The 16,318-nt window shown below is 43.3% G+C and overlaps 1 protein-coding gene across 1 annotated transcript in view; it reads right to left on the bottom strand.

The window, feature by feature from the left end:
* Nucleotides 1–16,318, bottom strand: part of MRAP2 (melanocortin 2 receptor accessory protein 2) — a 64,053-nt gene that overhangs the window by 35,748 nt on the left and 11,987 nt on the right. The window contains exon 2 of the mRNA XM_054491593.2: nucleotides 261–394. Within this exon, the coding sequence (XP_054347568.1) occupies nucleotides 261–387 (127 nt within the window). The 5' untranslated portion in view covers nucleotides 388–394. The remainder of the gene's footprint in view (nucleotides 1–260; nucleotides 395–16,318) is intronic.

Genomic DNA, 16,318 nt, shown 5'->3' with positions numbered 1-16,318 from the left:
AATCTCAGCTTGACGTTGATTCATGTTCTCCTACTACGGGAATTTTTTAGTCTTTCATCAATTAGAATCACCAAGGCCCTCCTGCACCATTCCTGTGCAATCGGCCTATGTGTGGAGGCGAGATGTTTTGTAGGATTTGGGAGGTAGAGGACAGAGAGTTCTGTAAGAAGAAAGAATGTTCAGGAGAAGTAATCCTTGGGGATTTCACAGGTTAAGAGAAATACAATTATGCTTACAATGAGGAATTGTATAAAACTTACATTTATGAGCCTTCAGTCCTTCAAAGGAAACTGGTCCAATCTCATAATATTCATATTCCCAGGTGTAATCAGAATTAGATGCCGATTGCTGGGAGGTTCTGTTAGAAATTAATCTCTGGGCAGACATCTCCAACCTGCACAAATGGAGAAAGTCAAGTGCAGAACCTGTTAATTCATCCAGAGCTGCACAGTTACCTTAATTACTCTTGATCGCATTCAGGAGTTTGGCAGCAAACCCCTTGAGGAGGTCTTACCCCCTAGGCCAGGAGAGGTTCTTACCAGCTGCTCACACCTCATATCATGTGGCCACTACTTCCTTTTCTCTTGCCACTAGAGTGGAATAATGTATTTGAAATCAGACACTGTATATTTTTTTGAACTTAACCCAATGCCTGGCACATAACCAATGTTCAGTAACTGATGAAGGAAAGAAGGAAAGGAGGGAAAGAGTATATCAAAATCTCTGAGCTTACAGCTTCAGCCTCAGCACCTATACCTGCAAGAGTATGTAAAGAGCCTGCTGAAACTGGTTCATTTCTGATACTAATTTGATGTATTACTCAATCTTAGATTGACATTGATTTATGTTCCCCTATAAGGGAATTTTTTAGTCTTTCATCAATTAGAATCACCAAGGGCCTCCTGTACCATTCCCCAGCAATCAGCCTAGGTGTGGAGGCGAGATGTTTTGTGGGATTTGGGAGGTAGAGGACGGAGAGTTCTGTAAGAAGAAAGAATGTTCAGAAGTAATCAAATTAGTATCAGAAATGAACTAGCTCAGTGGGTATCCATTGAACACCTACTATGCAACAATGGAAATAAGCAACCTAAGGTTTTGTTTGTTTGTTTGCTTTTCTTGCTTCCAGTGGGGTTGGAGGAAACTAAGTTTAATAAAATGGAGTGAATAAAGAAAAACAGGCAGCAAAAGTTGCATAGTGGATCTTGCAGAAGATCCTCAACAGAAGTCCACAACTTGTCCAACTGCTTACTCCTGAAATTTATCATATTTTCAGGATTTCCCAAGTATCTTTGTTAACTATGACTATTTTAGACCAAAAAATCCTGACTTCTTTGGGAGAAGATGGTTGCACTGCGCAGCATGGATGCCAAAGGTGATAAGTCAATGCAGCCTGTGTTCAATAACTGTGTTCGAGCACCTACTGTGTGCAAGACACTGCACACTGTGGGGTGGGCAGAGATATCTGAGACGGATCAGTACTCCACAGACCTTCCCTTATAATGGAGAAAGGAAGACAAAGTGACAAATAGCAGTAACATAAGGGAAAATCTGAATGAAATATCAGCAGAAACAAAGATTCACTGAGCAGTCACCAGTCATCTTGAGCTTCAAGATTCTTGAAGCCACCCCGCTTCAAGAGCTTTCTGAGGTTTCTTTCGCCCGCATCCCTCCCCACTGCCTTCAGGGCACAATCCTCAGGGAAGCTGAGGCAAAATCACCACCACCCTTCTGCCCCACTTCTGCATCACTCTCCACTTTCCCTTACCCCTTCTTTCCCATCCCAGACATGGACTTTCCCATCCCAGACATGGACTTCCAACCCCACATCATCATACTGTTCAAAGGATGGGCCCAAAAAGCCTAAAATATTTACTTTCTGGTCTTTTATAGAAAAAGTTTGCCAATCCCTGCTCTAGAGCCATGAAAAAAAAAAAAATCTGAGCTTCAGTTTTCCCACTAGTAACATGAAGGGGATTATGGTACCCACTTCATGGAGTTGCTATAAAAATTAAATGTGATGTTTCATGAAAAATTAAGAAAAATATTAGCAGGCAGCACAACTATTATTAATTAGAAATGCTGATCTTGAATAGAAAAGCCTTGCTTTGTTCTTCAGACACACCCAACTCCCTGGTCAGCCAATTCTTATCAAATGCACCAAGGGTTAATTGATTGATTCAAGCAATCTACCTGCCTCACTCTCCAGAGTGTTGGGATTACAACTGTGAGCCACGGTGCCTAGACAAATAAATAAAACTATGACAAAAAATTATTTAAAGGCGTTTAGATCATTTAAAAGTTAAAATGATCAACATTTACATCCTGGGATTCATCCTATTCTACCAACTCAAAAATAAAATGATAATCTTTCTCTCCCTTTTTTCTTTATTAAGGAAAATAAGATGAAGTCTGGTTTGATCATATCATTTTTAGTAGAAATCAACATTACAGCTACTATAATAGCAGAGCAGAGGGAGGCACTAAACTTCATCTGGAATAGAAAAATAGGGAAAAGTACTTAAAGGAATAAAGAAAATAAAGATGGAGGGTGTTGTCTATTCAGCACACCACAGAACCGAGAGCTGTTCTCCCACGGCCACGCAGTTCTCAATGTCAGCACACAGTGGGGACCCCCATCTATGGCTACCAGGGTCCACAGGACCAGTCAGAAAGCAGCAGTAACACCACCCTCATGGGGCTGGTCAGGAACTAGTCAATAAAATATGTCTGTGTAAGAGTTAACTGTAAGGAATATCAACCACCCATCCTACAATAGAGACGTGCCTTCTTTTTCTCCCCCTTACACTATTCCCTTTCATCTAAACGAACTATTTAGGGACGAATTACTAAAGGGCATTACCAAAGGGTAATGAAAGTTACATGTGCAAAACTCCTGAAGGTGGGAAGAGAGGAGCAAAGTTCTGACAAACACTGAGAGACAAGAATGAGTGAATACCAGAGCCAGCCTACAGGAGGTTCTCATTCTGCAGAATGAAATGTGACACCAGCTCTCCCCAAGAGCCACCAGTTGCCTGAGTAGCCTTCAAACAAAAGGAGGGGCATTTGTCTCCACTGGCTCTTTCCTCTCACTTCTTGAATCCCAAAGATAGCTTTGGAGGACAGAACCTCTGACCTCTTCTTTAAAGCAGTCACCTAGTGCCGTTGAAAAAGTCCATGAGGCATTATTTTTTCATGCAAGCCTCAAATTAATCAGCTTAGGCCATCAGATGCACAAAGACCAACAACAAACATACGGCAGTGCTAGGGAAGTGTTCTGTGTCGTCCCCGTTACCAAGCCCAGCAATGATTCTCCAAGCTTTGCTGAAACATAAGCTGGGAACTGCCAGCATGTCCAGTAGCAGCCCCCCGAGTCTGCTCTTCCCGCCACAGTGTGCATGATCTCGGCCATCCACGCAGTGAGGGAGGCAGCCTGGCCCTGAGCCTCACTCCCTGGAGTGCTGACAGGCCGGCAGCTGCTCTCTCTTGAACACAACAGCAGGAAGCGGCAGCTCCACGGGCAGCTGCTCTCTGTACGGCTGCCACTCCTGAGAACCACCCTCTCCGCACCAAGATTTTCTTAATGTCAGATTTCTTTATAAAATTAGAGTCATGAAAAATAACTTCTTTGACAGGAAACATATCCTAAACAAGCTTCCAGGAGCATGAGAGAGAGACTAAATTGCTCTTTTGAACAGCTGAAAGCATCATTGCCAACAAAAGCAAAAATGAAGATTAGGACTGCATCCCAAAGCTAGCCCTGAAAGGAAGCTTACCTTTTCCAGGTGTGCACAGGATAGTGTGGCCCAGGCCAGCCCATTGTTGGGGAAGAGGGGAGATCACAAACCCAAACAGAGAAAGCGTGGTGAGCAGGCCCAGACACCTCTCATTAAACCATCACCCCTTCTCTAACCCACATTCCCATCACTTTCATCCCTTCTTTGGACTATCCAATCTTTCCTGCTCCAACCCAGGTTCCCACACCACTCCTGGGCACTCTCTTTTCCTCCCCGCCCCCCTTTTTTTGAGACAAGGTCTTACTCTATTGCCCAGGTAGGAATGCAACGGTATGATCACAGTTCACTGCAGCATTGACCTTCCTGGCTGAAACGATCCTCCTGCCCCAGCCTCCCAAAGTGCTGGGATTACATGCATGAGCCACCACACCTGGCCTCTTTTCCTTCTTTTATTTTGAGGCGAGTCTCGCTCTGTCACCCAGGCTAGAGTGCAGTGGTGCGATCTCGGCTCACTGCCACCTCTGCCTCCTGAGTTCAAGTGATTCTCCTGCCTCAGCCTCCCAAGAAACTGGGACTCCAGGCACATGCCACCAGATCCAGCTAATTTTTGTATTTTTGGTGTAGACAGGGTTTTGCCATGTTGGCCAGGCTGGTCTACAAACTCCTGACCTCAGGTGATCTGCCTGCCTGAGCCTCCTAAAGTGCTGGGATTATAGGTGGAGTCACCGTACCCAGCCCTCTCTACCTTCTTAAAAATGGATCAAGCAATTCTCTCCACCTCCTTGAATTTGAGGAGATGTACTCAGACATAGAACTTCTCAAAGAGTGAATAAATGTCTTTGTGTCAATATCCCTGGTGGATTACGATGGTATGCATGTTAAGGGGGCTGCTTCTTTGGAGTTAGACACCTTTTTTCCATTTTAAGGGGTAAACATCAGCAGATGAGTTTTACAAGTGACCACCAACCCAGGCACAGGACTAGCACATTAAGAAGAAATCCAAAAGGTGCCAGAAACCCTGAAAAATGAGCATGCCCCCACACAAACATGCACACAACTGACAGCGCAGCTACAAAGGCATTCAAAGAAACTGCCAGCCAGTGCCACAAATCCAAAGACCTATGCTGACCAGTTTGTACAGGGGAAGACCTAATGGCCAGTCAGATGATCAAAGTTCCCAATTGCAATGAGTTTCTCACCTTCCTCTTCAATCCTCCAACTCCAAAAGTAGGCATGCCACCCAGGACCACCAACCTCTGTTCTGGCCCAGGCCAGAAAGGTCTTGTCAGTTACCTGTTCTTATCCTTCTTCCTCTTATTTCCAGGAATGACTGTCCCCCGCACAACATACAGAAGTCACCCTTGTGACTCATAACCCTCTCTCTCCTCCAGCAAAGAGACTTGAGAAACCAAAGATAAAGCTCAGCCACGCTGCACTTTGGCAGCTGATGAGCCCAAGGTGGTAACTTCAGAATCACAACTTTAGAAGCTTAATTTCCTCCTTGCACAGAACAATGGTGCACACAGCTTACCCGTGTCTAGGTGGGTAGGGCCACACAGAAAATGAGAGACTTCAAGGTTATGAATCACACTCTGAGCCAGCTGGATCTTCTTACAGCATCTCTATAACGCAACGCCTCCTAGCAAGAGATCATGCTTGACCCTCTCAATCAAAGCCACCACAGTGTCCTCCCAGGGCAGTACTTTAAAAACAGTAACATGGTGTTATTCTCAAGTTTACTTCTCCTTTTTATAGAGTCTGCGTGAACCGCCACCTTCTACTGGCACTTCTCACTTAATTCCCAGGTCTGCTGATTCTTTTTCTGTGAATCCATTTTAAGTCAGTGATATCTTTCCTGGGGCGTGGATTTTCCTCTCCTCCAATTAAAGAAAAAAGGTCATGCTTCCCGAACTTTGTAGTCTTCTCCTCCTCACGACTATTTTGACTCGAGTATGACTCTTACTTTTGAAGTCTGATGCTCTGGCCACTCAATTCATTCTAGAGACATTACACACACGTACACACACACAAACAAATGCACGCACGCTGGGCTCTTCCTTTTCATATGGGCATACTTCCCACATTTCTCTACACTGCCAAGTTTTATGCCATTCTCTAGTGTTTCCTAGAAAGTACTCAATTACCTAGCAGTCCTCAAAAAATGACGACTGACAGCTAACAGACAATTCAGGATGTATCTATTTCCTGCCTATCCCTACTTCTGTGCACATCAGCAACTTGTTTCCAGCAGCAAGACAGCGAACAAAAAGTGTTCCCAAGCCTGAAGACTTCTTCCATCTTAACATAAAAATCAATGCCAATAGAAGATCAACTTCCAAAAATAGAAATGGGACTTAATATTTTACACTGATAGATATTCAGTCACCACCTGAAATAAAGAAATGCTTAATTAAGAAGTGGGCACCCTTCTTTCACCAGCTGGTGTCTCAAAGGGGACAAGCAGTTTGGATTCATAAATCTACATCTTCCTGTTATGCCCTGGGCACCTACATAGTAGTAAACAGGCTAGTAAGTTTTTTTTGGGTTTTTTTTTTTTGTTTTTTGTTTTTTGTTTTTCTGAGACGGAGTCTCCCTCTGTCGCCCAGGCTAAAGTGCAGTGGTGTAATCTCAGCTCACTGCAACCTCGGCCTCCTGGGTTCAAGCGATTCTCCTGCCTCAGCCTCCCTAGTAGCTGGGATTACAGGTGTGCACCACCATGCCTGGCTAACTTTTGTGCTTTTAGTAGAGAAAGGGTTTCACCATGTTGGCAAGGTTGGTCTCAAACTCTTGACCTCAGGCGATCCGACTGCCTCTGCCTCCCAAAGTGCTGGGATTACAGATATGAGCCACCGCACCCAGCCAGAAGTAATTTTTAAAGTGAGTGTTTCCTGGCTCTGTAGTACTCCACAGACTAGTCCCATTCTAACAGTCTTCAGCTGGACATCAAGAATTTCATGTTACACACCAGGAAAGAAGCTGTAAAGTCTCCATCTGGAGAAAATTTCCAGAGAAGAGAAGAGGCATGGCCCTGAGATGCCACTGCACCTCCGCCCCTGGCTCTACAAATTCAGAGAGCTGAATTTTCAGTTTTCCAGAGATGAGAAAGCCCTTATGGACTCAGTCATGCTAATCAAGCATAGCAGAATGATTTATAATGAGCATATCCATTTGTTGAATAAGGAAAACAATGGCCAAGCTGACCACAGCACATGTTTTACGTGGTCTGGGAAACAAAATTTAAGATCAGAAGATTAGCTGGTGAATGTAGAATCAGGACAAGGGAGTTATAATAATACGATAAAACAGGACCCTAATGCTCCACCCCACTACAAGTGTGTCAACGTGTTAGACTGCCATCCTGTATTCCAATGTCAATGGTTGCCACCACAACATGCTATCATGGTTGAGTTGGGTTCCCCATCACAGGAAAGGCATAGGCTTAACTCTCGCCTTTTCTAGACCTTGCTTTTCTTGGTCTGTACTTCAAAAAATTCTAGGCAAGTTGAGGGCATCAGTAGAATACCAAGCCAGCCACTTTTATTACAGTTAGGTTTTCTGGGTTCCCATGACTATTTTATTTTTGCTCTATTTCTAAACTGTTAGGAAAAGCATGCTTTAAATTACTATTGTCAAGTCAAAGAATCAACTATCAAAAAGAAATGCTTCATAATGAGATACCACTTCACACCCTATTAAGATGGCAATTATCAAAAATCAGAAAATAAGTGTTGGTGAGGGTATAGAGAAACTGGAACCCTTGTGCACTGCTGGTAGGAAGGTAAAAAGGTACAGCCACTGTGGAAGACAGTATAGCAGTTTCTCAAAAATTTAAACATGGAATAACCATATGATATAGCAATTCTAATTCTGGATATATACACAAAAGAACTGAAAGCAGAGACTTGAACAGATATTTATTCACACCTATGTTCATAACAGTATTATTTACAATAGCCAAAAGGTCAAAACAACCCAAGTGTCTGATCACAGATGAACGGTGAACAAAATGTTGTATATACACAATGCAATATTAAACCTTAAAAAGCAATGAAGTTCTGAAACATGCCACAACATTGATGAATGTTGAAAACATTATGCTAAATGAAATAAGACAGTTACAAAGGGACAAATATTGCATGATTCTACACATATGAGGGTACCTAGAATAGCCAGATTCCTAGAGACAGCAAGTATTGGGTTGGTGCAAACATAATTGTGGTTTTTGCAAATACTTTTAACGGCAAAAACCACAATTACTTTTGCACCAACCTAATAGAATGGTGGTTATCAGGAGCTAAGGGTGGGGAAATGGGAAATTGTTATTTACCAGTAAAAGAGTTTCAGTTTGAGATAATGAAAAAGTTCTGGAAATGGATAGTTGTAATGGTTGTACAACAATGTAATTATATTTAATGCCACTGAACTGTACATTCAAAAATGGTACATTTTATATTATGCATTTTTAACCAAAATACAAAAAAGTTCTAATATTGTTTATAATTTTTTTTTAGGCTAGGCTTGGTGGATCATGCCTGTAATCCCAGTACTTTGGGAAGCCAAGGCAGGTGGATTTCTTTGAGTCCAGGAGTTCGAGACCAGCCTGGTCAACCTGGCAAAACCCCGTCTCTACTAAAAATACAAAAATTAGCTGGGCATGGTGGTGCGTGCCTGTAATCCTAGCTACTTGAGAGGCTGAGGCACAAGAATTGCTTGAACCTGGGAGGCAGAGACTGCAGTAAGCTGAGATCATGCCACTGCACTCCAGCTTGGGTGACAGAGCAAAATGCTGTCTCAAAAATAATAAATTAATTAATTAAATAATACAAATAATTTTTTAAAAAATAATAAGAAGCAGTGCTTCCAAATCACAGCACTTGAGGGGGCGGGGGTAATGAGAACTCTCTAAAGCAAAAGAGAACCCCAGAGGATGACAGAGGGTGCTGAGACATCTGAGCACCCCTCCCTGTGTGGATCCTTCCTCCCTGGTCCACCTTCAAGGATCCAGCTTTGCTCTTTTCAGCAGCCCTGTGGGGATTCCCTTTCACGTAAAAGGAATACTCCCCCTAAGCTGTGAGAAATCATCCCTTTCAACCCCTGACAGTCACACACAGGTGGGAGAATATGTGTGCTTTGCCAGCTCATGGTCCTCTCACCCTGACCAATCCTGGAAACACACTAGCCACTTCCCAAATTCTCTTTTTTTTTTTTTTTTTTTTTGAGATGGAGTCTCCCTCTGTTGCCCAGGCTGGAGTGCAGTGGTGTGATCTCAGCTCACTGCAACCTCCACCTCCTGGGTTCAAGTGATTCTCCTGCCTCAGCCTCCTAAGTAGCTGAGACTACAGGTGCGTGCCACCATGCCCAACTAATTTTTTCTACTTTTAGCAGAGACGGGGTTTCGCCGTGTTAGCCAGGATGGTCTCCATCTCCTGACCTCGTGATCTGCCTGCCTTTGCCTCCCAAAGTGCTAGGATTACAGACATGAGCCACCGCGCCCAGCCAAATTCTCCTTTTTATAAGCTTTACCTTCTGTTGTACCTGTCATTAGCCCAATTCATTTCAGGAGAAGTCCACTACAAATTATCATTCCAAAGCTTTCAGGTCCTTCTCATGGATTACACTGAAAATTAGCAGCTTCCCAACGACAAAAAGGAAGCACCTTAATTTCATTAAACTGGTTCCATCCAGTCTCTGGGGAATGTTTTCTAGAGACCAGCCAGTTTTCATGGACCTGGAATACAGAGTTGCCAGCATTTTTATTTTGCAAAGTAAGGAAAATTTTAAAAAAACAACTATTATTAACAATTATCATTTTGTAGACAGTTATCTTAAACACCCTCTAAGTAGAGAAGATATAATTTCACAATAAAGGCAGTCCTCTGCAAGACAGGAGGGCTAGCAGTCTGACATCAATATTTTCACAGCAAGCAGACACTTCCATGGCGGTTCGCATGACACTGCCTCTGCCTACTGCATTCACATGAGAGCTACCTATTATGGCTGAAATACTCACCCCTTTTACAAACAAAGGAAAAGAACCAGAAGGGATGTAGTGAAAGTCCTTCCAGATCTATGATTCTGTAACTTAACGAAATACCAAGTTGCTTTTCACTTGTATCACAAACTCAGTGGTCTGTATCTATTTGTATTATGGGTGTGTATGTGTGTTCACATGCATGTGAAAGCACACACACGTTAACATACACATTGTGTGTGTGTGTCTGTATATACTTTTTTTTTTTTGAGACAGAGTCTTGCTCCTCACACAGGCTGGAGTGCAGTGGCGTGATCTCAGCTCAATGCAACCTCTGCCTCCTGGGCTCAAGCCATTCTCATGCTTCAGCCTCCTGAGTAGCTGGGATTACAGACGTGCACTACCACGCCCAGCTAATTTTTGTATTTTTAGGAGAGATGGGGTTTCACCATGTTGGCCAGGCTGGTCTCAAACTCCTGGCCTCAAGCGATCCACCCACCCTGGCCTCCCAAAGTGCTAGAATCACAGGTGTAAGCCACTGTGCCCAGCCTGTGTGTATACTTTTTTTTTTTTTCAGGCTTCTTCATCTTTAATGAAGGGTGACAGCTGGGGGCAGGTCATTCGTGGAGGTGGCTCCAGAGCACAGAGGTCTTGGGGGCAGGCTTGCCTACTCCAGGGCCTTCATCAGGGTTTCAGTGCAGATTTGGATCTCTGCCCTCGCAGCCTCATCAGCTGTACCTGACAGCTCCACCAACACCATATTCAAGTTCATCTTGGCTGCCCGATGTCCAGCATGTCCAGCGTCACTACCATCATTCATTGTGTATATATATAAAGTCATTCCTTAGCATCTGTGGGGGCTTGGTTCCAGGACCTCTCAGATACCAAAATCCAGAGATTCTCAAGTCCCTAGTATAAAATGATGTAGTATTTGCATAGAACCTATGCACAGCCTCTGGTATACTTTAAATAATTTCTAGATTACTTATAATACCTAATACAATATAAATGCTATGTAAATAGTTGCTATCCTGTATTATTAAGGGAATAAATTACAAGGAGAAAAAGTCTGTGCACGTTCAGAATCCTTTTTTTGTTGAAATCTAGTTAACTATCCTTTTCTTGTTTAAATATTTTCCATCCACAATTGGCTAAATCCATGGATGTGGAACCCACGGGTGTGGAGCCCGGACTGTATTACAATGTGAATAAGGTGCTGTATGCACTGAATTGTGTCCCCACATCCAACATCCATATGTTGAAGCCCTAGCACCCAGTATCTCAGAATTTGACTGTATTTAGACATAGGGCCTTTAAAGGGGTAATTAAGTTAAAATGAGGCCCTTATTCATTCTGAAGAATATCTTCATAAGAAGACAAGATTAGGACACACAGAGAAAAGGGAGCCCTTTCATGGTTAAGTAACAGTGTTTAAAATATCCTTGTTGATCTGAATGGACTCATAATAATTTTAGTATGTTCAAAACTAGTGCTCTTTCTCTGTGAAGGGCATAGTGCTCTTTCTCTGTGCAAGGGGAGCCCATGCACAGAGGGACAACTGTGTGAAAAGGCAGCAAGAGGGCAGCGGCTACAAGCCAAGGAGGGAGGCCTGGAGCAGAGCTTCCCTTATGGCCATCGGAGGAAACCTACATGTGACCAGCACCTTGATCTTGGACTTCCAGTCCCCAGAACTGTGAGAAAATAAATTCCTTTGGGAGGCCAAAGCAGGTGGATCACCTGAGGTCGGGAGTTCAAGACCAGCCTGACCAACATGGAGAAACCCCGTCTCTACTAAAAATACAAAAATTAGCCAGGTGTGGTGGCACATGCCTTTAATCCCAGCTACTTGGGAGGCTTAGGCAGGAGAATCACTTGAACCTGGGAGGTGGAGCTTGCGGTGAGCCGAGATTGTGCCATTGCACTCCAGCCTGGGCAACAAGAGCGAAACTCCGTCTCAAAAAAAGAAAACAGAAAATAAACTCCTGCAGGTTAAGCTACCCAGTCTGTGGTATTTTGTTATGGCAGCCCGAGGAAATTAATACAGGTGCTGAAACTAATTTGGGGAAAACAATGTTCTCTTTGGTGAACTAATTAAACTGTCCTAGGAAGTCCATTAAAAATGACTTACTTTGTACCAATCACTCTAACTATAACTAAAAAATAAATACATTTTGAAAAGAAAACATTTACAAAATGTCATTAATCTATCCCACTACACGCCGTCTTCAGCAAACACATTTACTAAGTTCTCATAAATATGCCCTTTACAGAGAAAGAGCACTAGTTTTGAACATACTAAAATTATTATGAGTCCATTCAGATCAACAAGGATATTTTAAACACTGTTACTTAACCATGAAAGATTTAGTAGAGATCAAAAAGTCAAGGACTGTGGACTGTGGACTGTGCTCTTAAAGAATTCAGGCTTGTATTTCAAACTATCCTCTCCCACACAATGAACTTCATTCTTTCAAATACACCTACCCACCCACTCACCCCACACCCCTCACCCCCCCACACACACACAGCTTAAGGGACAACACAAAAGCCTGAAGACATAGACAGTAGAAACAACAGGGCCATTAAAAAAGGGAGGGCTCATGATGGTACAGGAACCTGCAGTGGGGGAACCCTCAAAATGGTCCTCTGAGCTTTTGCCCATTCAGTTCCACCTGCAAGCTGGACTTCCTCTCCCTCCTCTCCAGATTCCTGTCTACCCTTGAGGGTAGGGATCAAATACTACTTCCTCCAAGGAGATCTCTCCAACTATTTCACTACATGAGGATCTCTCTCTTCTCTCAAATCCCATTACGTGGATTATCTGAATCTCTCATTTTAGTAGCAAGAAAGTATACATCAGACTCCCCAAAGACTAGACTTGGCCTCTCACTGAGTCCTCATACTGTTTTATATAGCTGCTATTCTAAAACGGCCTGACTAGGTGAATTAAAACGTTAAAGATTTTAAACTTTCAAATTAGACCATTTTAAGAATACCAGGGAATCAACCACTCTTTAAATTCTAATTAGTGGAGTTATTGAAACAGTTGGCACAATAAGACTAAGAAGAGAGACTGGCCGTGTCTTAAATCACTGTGAGGATGACTTGCCAAACAAGACTACTTTGTATTTTTGGCTTGTGGTATCTGTCTCCAAACAGCACACATCATATCACACACTATTTATTATGGTCCTGAGCTGAACCATTCTTTTAGCAAACAAGTGAAAAGGAGAAGTACCAGGTATTTCCAGCTCTGTTCCACAGAAATGGAAATGTGAAGCTAAAGCAGTGGTTTATTTAAGAGCTTGAGACAGAGCAGTAGAAAAGCTGAACTTTCTAATGACCATCTTATCTTCTGAGGCCTGGGCTCTTAAACTAGGATGTGTGGCTCTTGTAGTTTCTCCACCTACTGCACCCACTGCAACCTCAGGACAATCAATTACAAGCAAACCAGAGCTTGGGGTGCAAGGGCAGTGCAGGCTCAAGGCACCCCATAGCCTCCTCATCTTTCAGGGAGGGGCCTGGCCAGAAAAGAGGGGCTTTATAAAGTGAGGGCAAGAATGTAGTGTCCCTCAGCTTGCCTAGGTCTAAGGGTCCCAAATAGTCCCCAGAGTCTCAGGGCATACCTGGTTCATCTTCCTGGAGCATCAATAATACAAGACCTGGAGGATTATGTTTTATACTAAATAAGTGCAGATATGTTACAGAGTAAACTGTAAGAACCAAATAAATGTTTGCTCCTGCCACGTTTGGCCTCTGCTTCAGAATCCTAGAAATAAGGATTAACTCTCCTCTCCCATTGGGATAATTCAGTGGAAGTTTTTAGTCCATTCTCATACTGCTAATAGACACACCTGAGACTGGGTAATTTATAAAGAAAAGAGGTTTAATTGATTCACAGTTCAATATGGCTAAGGAGACCTCAGGAAACTTACAGTCATGGTGGAAAGGGAAGCAAACACATCCTTCTTCACATGGCGGCAGCAAGAAGTGCGAGCAAAAGGGGGAAAGCCCCTTATAAAACCATCAGCTCTCATGAGAACTCACTCACTATCAGGAGAACAGCATGGGGATAACTGCCCCCATGATTCAATTACCTCCCACCAGGTCCCTCCCACAACACATGGGGATTATGAGCACTACAGTTCAAGATGAGATGGGTGGGGACACAAAACCTAACCATATCATTACACTCTTGGCTCCTCCCAAATCTCATATCCTCACATTTCAAAACATAATCATGCCTTCTCAACAGTTCCCCAAAATCTTAACTCATTCCAGCATTAACTCAAAAGTCCAAGTCCAAAGTCTCACCTGAGAGAAGGCAAGTCCTGCCTATCAGTCTGTAAAATAAAAAACAAGTTAGTTACTTCCTAGATACAATGGCGGTACAGGCATTGGATAAATACAACTGTTCCAAATGGGAGAAACTGGCCAAAACAAAGGGGCTACAGGCCCCGTGCAAGTCTGAAATCCAATAAAGCAGTAATTAAATCTTAAAGCTCTGAAATAATCTCCTTTGACTCTATATCTCACATTCAGGTCATGCTTATGCAAGAGGTGGGCTCCCACAGCCTTGGGCAGCTTCACCCCTGTGGCTTTGTAGGGTACAGCCCCCCTCCTGGCTGCCTTCACAGCTGGCATTGAGTGTCTGTGGCTTTTCCAGGTGCATGGTGCAAGCTATCAGTGGATCCACCATTCTGGTGACTGGAGGACAGTGGCCCTCTTCTCAGACCTCCACTAGGCAGTGCCCCAGTGGAGACTCTGTGTGAGGGCTCTGACTCCACATTCCCCTTCTGCGTTGCCCTAACAGAGGTTCTCCATGAGGGCTCTGTCCCTGCAGCACACTTCTGGCTGGACATCCAGGCATTTCTATATATCCTCTGAAATCTAGGTGGAGGTTCCCAAACCTCAATTCTTGACCTCTGTTTACCCATAGGCTCAACACCAAACGGAAGCTGCCAAGGCTTGGGGCTTAAACCCTTTGAAGCTACAGCCTGAGCTATACCTTGGCCCCTTTGTAGACTCTGGCCCCTTTTAGCCATGGCTGCAATGGCTAGGATGCAGGGCACCAAGTCTCTAGACTGCACACAGCAGGGGGGCCCTGAACCCTGCCCACAAAACCATTTTTTCTTCCTAGGCCTCCAGGCCTGTGATGGGAGGAGTTGCTGCAAAGGTCTCTGACATGCCCTGGAGACATTTTCCCCATTGTCTTGGCAATTAACATTTGGCTCCTTGTTACTTATGCAAATTTCTGCAGCCAGCTTGAATTTCTCCCAGAAAATGGGTTTTTCTTTTCTACCACATTGTCAGGTTGCAAATTTTCCAAAACTTTTATGCTCTGTCACCTCTTGAACACTTTGCTGCTTAGGAATTTCCTCTATCAGACACCCTAAATCATCTCTCTGATGATCCACAGATCTCTAGGGCAGGGTAAAATGTCACCAGTCTCTTTGCTAAACCATAGCAAGAGTCACCTTTGCTCCAGTTACCAACAAATTCCTCATCTCTATCTGAGACCACCTCAGCCTGGACTTCATTGTCCATATCACTATCAGTATTTGGTCAAAGCCATTCAGCAAGTCTCTAGGAAGTTCCAAACTTTCCCACATTTTCCTGTCTTTTTCTGAGCCCTCTACATCTCCAGGAAATTCCAAACGTGCCCACATTTTCCTGTCTTCTTCTGAGCCTTCCAAACTGTTCCAACCTCTGCCCATTACCCAGTTCCAAAGTTGCTTCCACATTTTCTGGTATCTTTAATAGCAGCTCCCCACTACCTCAGTACCAATTTATAGTGTTAGTCCATTCTTACGCTGCTAATAAAGACATACCTGAGACTGGGTAATTTACAAAGGAAAGAGGTTTAATTGACTCACAGTTCCGCAGGCCTAGGGAGGTCTCAGGAAACTTACAATCATGGCAGAAGGGAAAGCAAACATCCTTCTTTACATAGCGGCAGCAAGGAGAAGTCAGAGTGAAGAGAGGGAAAGCCTCTTATGAAACCATCAGATCTCATGAAACTCATGGAGGCAACCGACTCCCTGATTCAATTACCTCCCAGTGGGTCCCTCCCATGACACATGGGGATTATGGGAATTCAGTTCAAGATGAGATTTAGGTGGGGACACAGCCAAACCATATCACACTGGTAGGAATATGGTGTAGGTTTTATATTATATAGTTGATCTTAAATTTGTTTCTTTCTCTCTCTTCTTTCTTTTTTTCCCAACAGAAGATAGAATTATATTTCTTGAAATAATCTATACAAAGGTTTGTAGAAGGATAGAAAATGTTTACAACCACATTCTCTCACTCAGCTCCTAATTTTTCTCTCTTGTTAAACCAGGTAACTTCAAAACTAATCCTGAAGAAGCCCCTCCCTCAGCCTGCTCTGCCTTCCAGTGATTGTTGTTTTTGCTATTACCAAGGACATGCAAGAGGAAAACAAATGCACCTTGCAGGAGAATTATTTGAAGCTTACAAACTATTTTCACTTGAAGGGTTATGAAATTTTACTAATGTTCTCTAGTGAGGCAAAAATTACACAGGTCTTGATAACAGAAACATGAGCAACAATTAAACTCAGATTTTAACATATATAATTTTAGCATCT

The sequence above is a fragment of the Pongo pygmaeus genome, chromosome 5 (genome assembly GCF_028885625.2).
Source record: "Pongo pygmaeus isolate AG05252 chromosome 5, NHGRI_mPonPyg2-v2.0_pri, whole genome shotgun sequence".
Lineage (NCBI taxonomy): Eukaryota > Metazoa > Chordata > Mammalia > Primates > Hominidae > Pongo > Pongo pygmaeus.
The sequence above is the reverse complement of the archived record's forward strand: the minus strand, read 5'-3'. Positions and strand labels throughout refer to the sequence as shown.